Source organism: Amblyraja radiata, chromosome 10 (genome assembly GCF_010909765.2).
Source record: "Amblyraja radiata isolate CabotCenter1 chromosome 10, sAmbRad1.1.pri, whole genome shotgun sequence".
NCBI lineage: Eukaryota > Metazoa > Chordata > Chondrichthyes > Rajiformes > Rajidae > Amblyraja > Amblyraja radiata.
Genome location: NC_045965.1, coordinates 47346732 through 47359998, shown reverse-complemented (window position 1 = coordinate 47359998; position 13267 = coordinate 47346732). Strand labels below are relative to the sequence as shown.

General features: G+C 43.8%; 1 protein-coding gene across 1 annotated transcript in view; it reads left to right on the top strand.

Annotated features, from left to right (window-relative positions):
- LOC116977390 overlaps positions 1 to 12834 on the top strand; it is a 69194-nt gene extending 56360 nt beyond the window's left edge. The window contains exons 17-20 of the mRNA XM_033027820.1: positions 598 to 662; positions 4197 to 4366; positions 8036 to 8247; positions 12637 to 12834. Coding sequence (XP_032883711.1) covers positions 598 to 662; positions 4197 to 4366; positions 8036 to 8247; positions 12637 to 12720 — 531 coding nt within the window. The 3' untranslated portion in view covers positions 12721 to 12834. The remainder of the gene's footprint in view (positions 1 to 597; positions 663 to 4196; positions 4367 to 8035; positions 8248 to 12636) is intronic.
- The last annotated feature ends 433 nt before the right edge of the window (positions 12835 to 13267 follow it).

Below are 13267 nucleotides of genomic sequence, written 5' to 3'. Positions count from 1 at the left end.
TTCCAGCTGATCTACCTCCCTCTGTATCCTTGGAAAACAACCTTCACTATCCATAGGCTGCCAATTTTTGTGTCATCAGCAAACCTTCCGATCGCACCACCTACATTCTCATCCAAGTAATTTATTTTTATGGGTCCCAGCACTGACCTCTGCAGTTGCAGACTTCGTCAGAAAAACAATGCTTCACTAACATGCTCTGCCCCCTTCCATCTTCTTCAGGAAGTTGAATAAAATTGTTAATAGCATGTGGTTTGCAGAAAGCTAGCACTGGTGATATGATTTTATGACTTGTTTTTCTTTGCTGACAATGCCATATAAAAGTAACTTATGTAGAAAGGTGCTATTTTTATTGAAATGTAACACGGTGCCAAAATCGAAACCATTTGAACACTTCTGCATTTCCCATTGACACTCGATAAATGATAACAGATTCTACTTGCATTTCTGAAATGTTATTAATGTTCCTTTGATTGCCGTGACATGATAGAACAATTGCACCAAGTCTGAAGGGTGCATTTTGCGACTGAGAGACAAAAGACAAGATTTGCAAGTGAGAGGGTGAACACATTTAATCAGCTTAAAAACTTTCTTGTTCAGGTTGTGTCCGCTACAATTGCTGACTCTGTGGAAATTTCGGGAAAGCTGGAAAAATGTCAAGAAAGGTATTAACTTGAATGTGTATTCTTATCGTTGATTTATATGCTTGAACATTAATAGCCCTCAAGTTCCATGCATTGACAGGTAAAATATTGGTGGGAAAACTTCTGGAAATATAACAGCAAGTCATTATTTGTATCATTATTTGCATGTAAAGGAGCAAGCAGCTTATTTTGCAGAGGGCATTAATCATGAATTATAAATTGTTGGATAATCTCCACAACAGTACTCTTGCTTTACTGTTAGTCTCACCGTGGGTTTAATTTGCGCTGTGAGAAACAGATGTGGTGCCAAATATTAGGGACGGTCTTTAGCAAAGTGAAAAAGCTTTTTAATGACACATTCTTGCCACTCAACTTCATTGTCACAGGAACAGAAAATATGAAACTATGCAGTATCACCTTGCAAGGAGTAAGCTAACCTTACTACTTGCTGGTTGTTTAAAAGATAAAATCTAAAGACATTTATCTAAAAACATGGAGCTTTTTTCTCAGATTGTAGAAGCAAAGAACTGCAGATGGTGGTTTATACCAAAGATAGACACAAAGTGCAGGAGTAATTCAATGGGTCAGGCAACATCTCTGAAGAAAAAGGATAAAAGTCTGAAGAAGGGTCCCGACCCGAAATGTCACATATTATTTTTCTCCAGAGATGCTGCCTGACTTGCTGAGTTATGGATCTGTCCCACTTAGGCTATTTTTAGGCGACTGTCGGCGACTGTCATAGTCGTAGCAGTTCGCCGAAAAACTAGCGACTGGACCCCCCTTCGACATCAAATTTGAAATAGAATCATTGCTTTAACAAAAAAAAAAATGAAGTTAGCACCGGCGACAACCTATGTCACCTGGCGCCGACCAACGTTAACCTAGCGATAACCTACGGTAACCTGGCAACAACTATGACAGCACCGATGTCAGGAGAAGTCAAGTTATGCTCATTGGCGTCAAACCCACTGTCGCCAACTGTCTCCGAAAATGTTTCAACATGTTCAAAATCCAGCGGCGACCAGAAAGACGCTACGACTCTTTGGGCGATTGAGGACTACTCACGACCATACAGGCGACACCCCGGCGACCATGTGGCAACAGCCTAGTCGCCTGTAGTCACCTAACAAATCACCTAAGTTGGACAGGCCCATTACTCTGTCACTTTGTGTCTATCTTTAGCATTTTTCTCCCTCCTCCTCCACCTTTCAATTTGTCTATTGTTCACTTTTCTATGGCCCTGTTAACTTGTGTTGTCACTTTGAGATTTGTTAATCGGAACCTCAAGATGCCTCTGTTACTCTACTTCAATGAGACAGATTTTTATTATTCTCAGTGACTGTCTCATAGTTTCCCACATTGAAGTTAATTTGGTAGTTAGATGCCCATTCAGACATGTATTATATTTTGTTGTACACAGCACAGTGGCGCAGCTAGTAGAGCTGCTGCCTCACAGTTCCGAGTTCAATCCTGACCATGGGTGAAGTCTGTATAGAGTTTGCAAGTTTTCCACGGTGATCGCATGGGTTTCCTCTGGGTGTTCTGGTTTCCTCCCGCATCCAATAGACGTGCATGTTTGTAGGTTAATTGGCCTCTGCAAATTGCCCCTTAGTGTGTAGGGAGTGAATAAGAAAGTTGGATAACACAGAAGTAGTGTGATTGGGTGATGGATGGACTGGTTGGGCTGAAGGGCCTGTTTCGATGCTGTATTTCTAAACTAAACTAAATTATATGCAACAATTTTACCCAATTTTCTTCAATTCCTTGCTCATCATTCCTCTGGTTTTCTCTATAATCACATGGGTTAGGGAGATATGCTATTAGTCCCATTGTTCAAGAGGGTGGCAGAGGCCTTGTTGACCATGCCTGTGATCAGCCTGCAATTCCAGAAACTTCTCGACCAAACATTTGAATGTCAGGGAAAAATGAAACCAACAAATGTCAGTGAATGTCACCTGCTGCGGCACATTCTGGTCACGTAAGGTGTATTTCATAAATGCCGAGATTTGGTTGTTTCCCCATCATTGCATTCCTGTGCAATTGCAAGCTGGAAGCAGAGATTGAGGAAGGGATTTAGACTACTTTTGAAATGGCTTATAAAGAAGGGGTCATTCAAATTGCACATGTACCGTCTGACTGGACAACTGTGGACAATCTGTGGAATTCATTGCCACAGATGGCTGTGGAGGCCAAAACATTGGGTATCTTTTAAGGTGGAGATTGACAAATACTTGATTGGTAAGGGTGTCAAGGGTTACAGAGAGAATGCAGGAGAAAGGGGTTAAGAGGGAAAGATAGATCAACCATAATTGAATGGTGGAGTAGACTTGTTGGGCCGAGTAGCCTACTTCTGCTTATGACTGGGTAGACAGTTAGAACCTCTTTCTCGGGTTGGAAAAATCAAATACTAGAGGAGGTGATGGGAAGGGGCAAAGTTTAAAGGAGATGTGCAAGGCAGGTTTTTTCCCCAAAAGGGGTGGTGAGTGCCTGGAACACAGTGATGGTGGTGGTAGTTGAGGCAGATATGATTGTGGCATTTTAGAGATCTTTGTATAAGCATAGGAATGGAAAGAGTACAGAGAATGGAGGGATATGAAATCTTTACTGCAGGTGGTCCTTGCTGCATCTTTTACAAAGTATACAGTAATAGCAATGACGGAAACCATGTCTGGGCAAACCAATATTGGAGGGGAGATCTGAAGCAGATTTTCGGGCCCTAATGAATAACCACAAGTTCTTAAGGGAGGGCTCTTGTTTGACACTTACTTGAATAAGGGAGGTGACATGTTTCTGGCCAGGTACATAATTCAATCCTGCTCATCAGTTTGATGTTTATACAGTCCCCATATCTTACAGCATTGAGAAAGTTTATTTGCAACACAGAATTATTTCAGCCCTTAATAATGTAAATCAAATCTTGAAAGCCCAAGAAATGTCATGGGTTTATCATGATTACTATATCCAGAATATGGGAATATGAGGATGTTGCCAGGACTTGAAGGCCTGAGCTATAGGGAGAATGTTGGGCAGGCTAGGACTTTATTCCTTGGAGTGCAGGATGACGAGGGGTGATGTTATGGAGGTATGTAAGTTCATGAGGGGAATCGATAGGGTAAATGCACACAGTCCCTCATCCAGGGTCGGGTAATCAAGAACCAGCGGACATTAAGTTTAAGGTGATGGGGGAAAGATTTAATAGGAGCCTGAGGGGCAACTTTTTCAAACAGAGGGTGGTGGGTATATGGAACGAGTTGCCAGAGGAGGTAGTTGAGGTAGGTACTATATCAACATTTAAAAGACATTTGGACAGGTTCATGGATAGGACAAGTTTAAAGGTATTGGGCCAAATGCAGGCAGGTTGGACTAGTGTAGATGGGGCATCTTGGTTAGAGTGGGCAAGTTGAGCTGCAGGACCTGTTTCCAGGCTATATGACTACAACTCTAATACCCACACCGCATCTAGTATGAAAAATATGATGGAAAATAAAAAGATTTTTAATTCCATGTCAATGTTGGTACAATAAAAATAAGTTGATATTTCTCTTCTCTGAACAGATACATTAAAAAAGATACCGCAGAAAATTGGTACAAAGAACACAGTGATTCACCCCCTCAGGATAAATGCATGCGGCCAGACAGTGCAACGTCCTATCAAGAGAAGTGCACGGAAGCTTGGAAATGTTTCTCCCGAGAAACATTTGGGTATAGAGGATCTGTGGTAAAAAGTACAAAGAGAGTTATTTTGTTCATTGTATTTGTATTTATATTTCCACTGAAAGTCCTGCACCATTGCCTTCATTTTCTTCCATAATTCCTAGTAAATTCTTTAGGCTGAACATGGAAATGCATGTTCTTGATCTAATGAGTTTGATTCTAGAAACATAGAAAAATAGGTGCACGAGAAGGCCATTTGGCCCTTCGAGCCAGCACCGCCATTTCTAAACTCAAATCCTCTCGCAATGAAGGCCAACATGCTATTTTACTTCGGAGTCACGTGAGTGACTACGTGAAGAACCCCACCAGGACGCATGCGTGTCATATCGCTACACGCATTGCAACGAGTCACAGCAGGGGGAACGACGTTCCCCTTAGCGGCAAAAATTGAAAGCCGGGAACAGCAGGTAAGGAGACTCTGCGTTCCTTCCACTTACCTTACAGGTGGAGACATGGACCAGATCCACGAAGGCTGCGGGAAAGCTGGCGGGGGAGAACCGCGGAGTTGCGGGCAGCCGGCAGCAGCAGCCAACGGCACGCCAATCTCCCGTAATGGGAACAGCTGTGCCCGACTTAGCTCCCGCACCGGCCACGGCCGGGCGGTAGAGCGAAGCAAAAAACCAACAGAGTCGTTGCCTACCCGACAGATGGTCATCTCTGTATTGTAACACACTTACTATTATATATGGAGTATACTAAGATCATCAGAGGGAAAGAAATGTCACTTTAATCAGCTACAAACAGCCACTCAAAACAGTGACAGTCCAGACCATCTAGATGGCTAAAAAAGGTCCTAATAAAGGCTGGGGTAGACACTAGCATTTTTAAATGTCACTCCACCAGGGCTGCAGCTATATCGGCAGCTATGAAGTTGGACGTTCCTATGGACCAAATCCTCAAGACAGCAGGATGGTCAACGGAGGAAACTTTCCAACGACTTTATAACAAACCAGTCATTGAACCTGGAACATTTGCAGAAACAAATTTAAGTTCTGTAATATAATTTACCCCATAAATAGGGGCAATAATTGGTGTTAATATATTTATCGTTGGGTTTCAATATCTATTCTCCCCATAATCAAGGCAGATGTGATGCAAGGACTCGTTTCCACGGCATGAAATCACAGAGCTTTAAAATCTTCACGTAGTCACTCACGTGACTCCGAAGTAAAATAGTAAGATTAAACGAGAACTTACCAGTTTGAAGTTTGATCGTTATTTTATGAGGAGTAACGTTGAGGGAATACGTGCCCTCCGCTCCCACCCTTGATCATATACTCAACTGGTATCTCTTCTCTAATCTTACTATGTTTAGTCATTACAGTTATCTGTGATTTCACACCGCTGCTTTGAAGAATGACACGCATGCGTCCTGGCGGGGTTCTTCACGTATTCCCTCAACGTTACTCCTCATAAAATAACGATCAAACTTCAAACTGGTAAGTTCTCGTTTAATCTTACTATTAGCTTTCTTCACTGTCTGCTGTACCTGCATGCTTACTTTCAATGACTGATGTACAAGCACACCCAGGTTTTGTTGCACCTCCCCTTTTCCTAATCTGACACCATTCAAATAATAATCTGCCTCCCTGTCTTGCCACCAAAGTGGAAAACCTCACATTTATCCACATTATACTGCATCTGCCCACTCACCCAAAGGCATGCTCAGCCATACAAATTCCAACTACAAAGAGTTTAGGCATTTCCAACCCAGTTCCATTTAGGCTCACACCCAGAATACAACTGGATTTAATCTTGCCTTGCACATATCACATTGGCAAAGAGGGAAAGTTGTTTTGAGCATGGCATTTATGCAATACAATTTGAAATTGTACAGAACCTACCTACCTACCTACCTACCTACCTACCTACCTACCTACCTACCTCCCTGCCTACCTCCCTGCCTACCTCCCTGCCTACCTCCCTGCCTACCTCCCTGCCTACCTCCCTGCCTCCCTCCCTCCCTCCCTCCCAACAGTACCCTACCCTACCCTACCCTACCCTGTCCTATCTCCAACTTGAGTAGCCCCTTGAAGTTGAAGGTGACTGGCTTCCACTCTATTTTCATAGACTCTGCAGTAGCTAATGAGGCCATATTGGGTCATCAGATTCTCCCTCATGGGGCAGGAGGTGTTTGATGGAGCAAGCAGGTGGATATTTTATCAGTTGATCAATAAAATATCCTTCTGCCGTGTACGACATTTCCGTGTGCTCCAAACAGTAGATTCTCAATGCCATCCCAGATGGTCTTTCTCCATTTTGTGTGGCCATGGAGCAGAGATTCCTTCAGTTCAAAGGGAATGATATCTCCCTGGATCAATGGAAGGGGCAGCATCTGTCTCTTCACAGACACTCTCTATCTGTGTAGGGACAGATGGTGACTGACTGCTGAGTTCCTCCAGCACTTTGTGGGGTTTTCTTAACTGAAAATCCCACCGTCCACAGTCTTTTGTGTCTCAACGGGAGAGTTACATTTATATCAAAGAGGCATTTCACACTCTGGCTTGTAATCTTTTACCAATGAGAAGAGCTAGGAATAGAGTGTGTTTTACGAGTCTCCCATCAGGCATGTGAGTGATGTGGCCTGTCCACCAAAACATGACTGAGAGTAATTAGGGCGTTTGTGATGGGATGTTGGTCTGTAAGGAGGAGCCCCATTTATCTGGCCAAGGCAATTGCAGGATTTTGTTGAAGGCAATAGGTCATTTTACTTGGTCCATGACACAAAGCGTGCAGTGAACGGCAGTGAACACTACTGCCTGGTAGAAAGTTAGCCTTATCTTTAGTTTAATTTAGAGATACAGCGCGGAAACAGGCCCTTCGGCCCACCGAGTCCGCACCGACCAGCGCTCCCCGCACATTAACACCGCCCTACACACACAAGGGACAATTTGCACTTATACCAAGCCAATTTACCTACAAACCTGTATGTCTTTGGAGTGTGGGAGGAAACCAAAGATCTCAGAGAAACCCACCTGGTCACGGGGAGAGCATATAAACTTCTTACAGGCAGCACCCTTAGTCGGGGTCGAACCCGGGTCTCCGGCGCTGTAAGCGTTGTAAGGCAACAATAAAACTGCAGCGCCACCGTGCCGCTGCAAAGCGGCAGTTATTGCTAAGACTGAAATCTTGATCATCAAGCTCTCTTCTTTAAACAGCCAAGACATATGTTGGTGCATCAACAAGCACTGGCAATCTTTAGATTTGATCAACCTCCAAGTGAGAGTCTTCATGTGTACCCACCTCACCCTTGTCTTAACAGGTGTCAGTGATAGTTGGACTGATCACTGCCTAATCTCCAAGTAGCAAGTAGAAAATCTCATTTAGGATGCTGGCAACTTCTGCTGGAGGTTTCTCCCCAAGAGGGAGGGAGAAAGGAATTAAGTGGATAAGTCAGCCTGGCCTTTTTTCTATACGTTCTCTTAAAACAAATTCTTCCGTCGAGAAGAGGAATCTAATGCAGGAATGGCAATATTCCTTGTTAAAGACATGTGCTTCTTAAAGAAAATCTGTTTACTTTATATGTTGAAATAATGAAAAAATGAAAAGCAAAATAATGACACCATGATATACAGGAATGTAGGCGTATTTATACAGTGGATGAGGAACGGTGATGAGAAGCAGATAAAAGTGAAAATAGGTGAAATCAGTGCATTGTTTCTTTTAATTCTTACCTTCAGGTGCTAACGCCTCCCATAAGAAGTCTCCGAAGGCATACACGATGTTGGCTGGTAAACCAAGCCCCACCAGAGCAACCGATAACTGTTCCAAAACGTGTGGTGTTTATTCACTGTGCTCGCCACATGGGTCTGATCAAACACCTGTCCCTCCGAATGGGCAAGAACGTAAGAAGAGCAGAAGGATTTCTAATGCACACAGCTACCAATCCAAGGTATGATTTACACGTATCCCTTATGATTTAAAATAGCTATATGCCTTCATACTAGTGGCCATGATAATTGTTAGTTTCAAATGGTCCCGTAGTTAAGTGCCCTTAAAAGAATGATAATATTGCTGATTAACCTTTCAATCTGCCATTTCAGCCATTTTTAATAATACTGAGCTGATCTGAGCAGCATTTTCAACCACGACGCACGTGGACAATTATGGGAATAAGAGAATTGATGATTATATAGTTATAATCCGGAAGTGGCGGCGCTGTTGAACGGCTGCGGCTCGCCTGCAGTCTGTCTGTCTTTACTTTTTGTTGTTGTTTTTTCTGTCTTGTTTTTAGTCAAATTTTAGTTATTAGGCTGGGGGGGGGCTGAAACATGGTTTTCTGTCTCTCCCTTCGGGGGAATGCGACTCTTCTTGTCGTATCCCCCCTTCTCTGCCTCCGTCTGCGCTGAGGCCTAATGGTGGAGCTGGCGGCCTCCAACTTGCGACCGACCTCGGGGCTCTGGAAACAGAGCCAGCCAGGACTCACCAACGCGAGGCTGGCCGTCTTCGAGCTGCGGCGGCGTTCCGGCGTTCCAGTGGCAGTGGCACGACTCGGGGCTGAGACGGAGCCCCGGTGAGGGCGGCCCAGCGCGGGGCTGAGATGGTGCTCCGGTGAGGGCGGCCCGGCGCGGGGCTGAGACGGTGCTCTGGTGAGGGCGGCCCGGCGCGGGGCTGAGACGGCGCTCCGGTGAGGGCGGCCCGGCGCGGTGCTCCGGTGGCTGAGGCAGCGTTCCGGTGGCTGAGGCGGCGTTCCGGCGGCAGCGACATGAATCCGGGGCTCGGCCGCGGGCCAGTGGACAACATCGTCGGGAGCTCGCAGGTCACAGGCTGGTGCCTGTTTTCCGGAGCTCCCGCGGCAACAGCTGCGTCCGCTGGACTGGAGGGCGGCAGCTTCGACCACCCCGGGCTGCGGAGCTTGAACCGGCCCGTTCGCGGAGCTCGATGAGCCGCGGGACTGACTACCATCGCCCGGTGGGGTATCGCCTCAGCGCAGAGGGAGAATGAGGAAGGAAGAGACAGTAACTTTAAGATTTTGCCTCCATCACAGTGAGGAGGTGCCTGGTGAACTCACTGTGGTGGATGTTAATTTGTGTTTATTGTGTGTTTTGTTGTTTGTTGTTGAATGTATGGCTGCAGGCAACGACATTTCGTTCAGACCGAAAGGTCTAAATGACAAATAAAGGATCTAATCTAATCTAATCCAAAAATATGGATCCAAAGATAACCCTTGACATATGCTGGTATTATACCAGGTAGCTGAATTCAGGTATATCGTAAGCACATTTTAAGTAAGATAAAGCACCAGGACAGTTCTAAGGCCACCTGAGTTCTCTCAGCGTGTTGTCCTGGGACTAACTTGGCATCAACCTGGAGCTGGTGATGGTTAAAGTAGCAATCAAAGGTAACAATGTAAGGCATCTGGAATAAAGCCATCTGGAATATTTCTCATGTTGACTCCATGCTGCTTTTGAAAATCTGGAAACGGTACAGAGAAGATTTACGAGGTTGTTGTCAGGACCAGAGGCTCTAAGCTATAGGGAGAGGTTGCGAAGGTTGGCACTCTGTCCCTTGGAGCACAGGAGGATAAGGGGTGATCTTATAGAGGTGCATAAAATCATGAGAGGAATAGATCAGGTAGTTGCACAGAGTCTCTTGCCCAGAGCAGGGGAATTGAGGTCCAGAGAACAGGGGTTTAAGGTGAAGAGGAATTTGAGGGGTAACTTTTTCACACAAAGGATGGTGGGAGTATGGAGTCTGTTTCCACACTGCATCATTCTATGACTATGACTATCAACACCTAATATTTAGATTCATACATACAAAAGCAGCAATGATCTCTCAAAGAAGATTACAAAATGGTTGTATATAACCCCAGGAGAATGTGTAATATGACATGGGATTCAACAAGTTAATGCTTGTCTGATTTCAGTTAAAAACAGCTTTTATTGTATCTTGGAATGTAAGCAGGCTCAGCTTTGTTGAGGTCTTGAAGGATTTAAGGGAAATGGGTTTGCTAGAAATTTAAAACAACATCCCCTGTGTATTAATTATGTTTAAAACAAAAACTAATTCAATTCTAATACTTATGCCAAGAGATTAGGAAATGCAAAGTTGATGAGCAGACTGAAATCTGGACAATATCTGTACAGATTTGAACTTACATCATTGAAATAAAATTGGTGCTCGAGAGAAAGTCTATTACACATACATATGGATTCTTCGAAGAATTGGTCTGTAAAAATGCAGAGAAAGTACTGAAATCTTTTTAAGGCAGATTGCAAAGTGATTGTATTGTGCCAAATCCCAAAGACTTGAGCCTCTGCCTGGAAATGATGCACTGGGTCATCCCACACCTGCTCCTTGCGCAGGTAACTTAAATCTCTCAGTGGTATGGAAGTGGTATGTTGCTAACATAGTTTCATCTACTTCTTTATTGCTATATCATATTAGCTCTTACCAGCGTAGTTTTGCTGCTGGGCCTACCATGCTAGTCTGAAGTACTCCAGCCTCCACCAAGATGGTTTAATAGCACAGGGCATCCAATAGTGCATTGAAGAAGCTTTGTCCCAAAACATCCCTAAAATGTATGAGATTTGGCATTGTCCCACCCTTAGCTTTGCTTGTTGCCACAATCCGTGACCTCAGAAACCAGCATATCCTTCATTCTGTCATCACTGACAATCCAGGGGGTCAATTCTGGTTTCATGAGGAGCAGAGAAGGTCATGCCTGGAACGACATAAGATATATCCAAATGAAGAGCCAACTTGAAGAAACTGGAACATTGGATTGTGTGCGCTAAACAGCGAAGCTATTTCAAATCAACCAAAACTCTGCAGTCCTAATTCCTCTTTTCATGATTGGCAATTCAATTCTCCACTTACTTGGATCAGTGCAGCTGCAAATGTACTCAAGATGTTCAACACTAACCACTGCTAGACAGCCCACTTGTTTGGCAACCTATAGAGTCATAAAGCATGGAAACATGCCCTTCGGCCCAACTTGCCCACTCCGACCAACTACACTGGACCCACCTGGCTGCATTTGGCCCATATCCCGCTCAACCTGTCCTATCCATGTATCTGTCTAATTGTTTCTTAAACACTGCAATAGCCCCTGCCTCAACTACCCCCTCTGTCAGCGTTCCATATTAGATTCCTATTAAATCTGTCATCCTAAATAGTAATTTCTTCCATCACCAACCCACAGTGCATGCAGGGTATATCATCTATAAAATGCACTGCAATTTCTCACCTAGGCTTCTCTAGCCGAACTTTCCAGCTCAATCTCTCCACTCAGGATTTTTGATATCCGAGAATGTAGAGTTGAGATTACAATCAGACCAGCCATCATCTCCTGAATAACAGAGCACACTGAAGGGGCCTACTTCTGCCTCAAATTTGTACGTTCTTATGTATCAAGAAAGACAAGTTCAAAAGGTGTCCACAATCAACAGGTTCCCCTGCGAGTCACACTCCATTATTGCTGGTTCTAAGAACTGGAACTCCCTACCCAGAGGGTAAGCTCGTTGAAAATGCACTGAGAGAAGTAAACCAGTTTGCAATACTTTGCAGCTACTATCACAACATTTAAAAAACATTTGGGCAGGTACATGGATAGGATAGGTTTATGGGCCAAACACAGGCAGGTGGGATAAGTTTAGATGGGGCAGGCTGTTGACAAGGTCAAGTTGGACTGAAGGCCTGATTCCATGCTGTATGATTACATGACCCTATGACTTGTAAGGAGTGTTGGGAGCTGATACTAGGTAATTTATTTTATGATTATAGAAAACCTGTTGACCAGAAGCATGGTTTTTATGGCACTCATTAACTTCAGCTGTGCTGTTTAAAGGACAAGTTGGCCACCTGATACTTACTATTGTGGTCTTAAAAAGCTTGGATGGAGTGGATGTGGAGAGGATATTTCCACTAGTGGGAGACTCTAGGACTAGAGATCATAGCCTCAGAATTAAAGGACACTATTTTAGGAAGGAGATGAGGAATTTCTTTAGTCAGAGGGTGGTGAATCTGTGGAATTCTTTACCATAGAAGGCTGTGGAGGCCAAGTCAGTGAATATATTTAAGGCAGCAATAGATAGATTATTTATTAATACGGGTGTCAGAGATTATGGGGAGAAGGCAGGAGAATGGGGTTAGGAAGGAGAGATAGATCAGCCATGATTGAATGGGGGAGTAGACTTGATAGGCCGAATGTCCTAATTCTACTCCTATCATGATCTTATGATCTTATGAAAAGGTTTTGGGACATCCTGAGATCATCAAGGTTTCATTTCAATACATTTGTTCTTTTCACCGGCCAATGCTTTATTTCATCCCCTAGAATGTGCTCAGAAGACAAGAAAAGAATCTTTGTGGGCAGCAGAGTATTACTCTGATTTACTTCACACAAGACAATTCCAGCTAAATGTGAGAAAACTGATGCCTTTTCTGAGCACTGGGTGCATAAGATGCAATCAAAGTAATTAGTTTTGTACCAGTATAATTTTCTGTCATTATTAAATACATGTGTTTACATTTTTAATGCTTTTTATTCAGCAAATGGTGTGTTTACCACTACATCCTCCTCCATTCTCACGAGCACTCACAATGACATAGATAGAAACTTACCTTGGGGATAGCATTGTTTTTAGAAGTCTGCCTGATTTTGAGACTTATGATAAACCCAGGGCACAATTGGCAGTGTTACAAAAAATGTTTGTGTTTTGGATTATTTACACACCCTGGATATCCTCAGGTGTTATCAAAGCAGAATGAAAGCTTCAAGAATAAGGAGAAACATTGCATTTGTGTCACATTGTTCAGTGTATTGCAAGTTACAAAACGGCAACAGGGTTAGAATGGGATTTAATTGTAATTGCTCAGTCCAAATCTATGCTGGCATTCCTGTTACTGGCCCAGTCTACTCTGACGGCACTTTCCAAGCCCATGACATCTACTATCAAAAAGAGCTA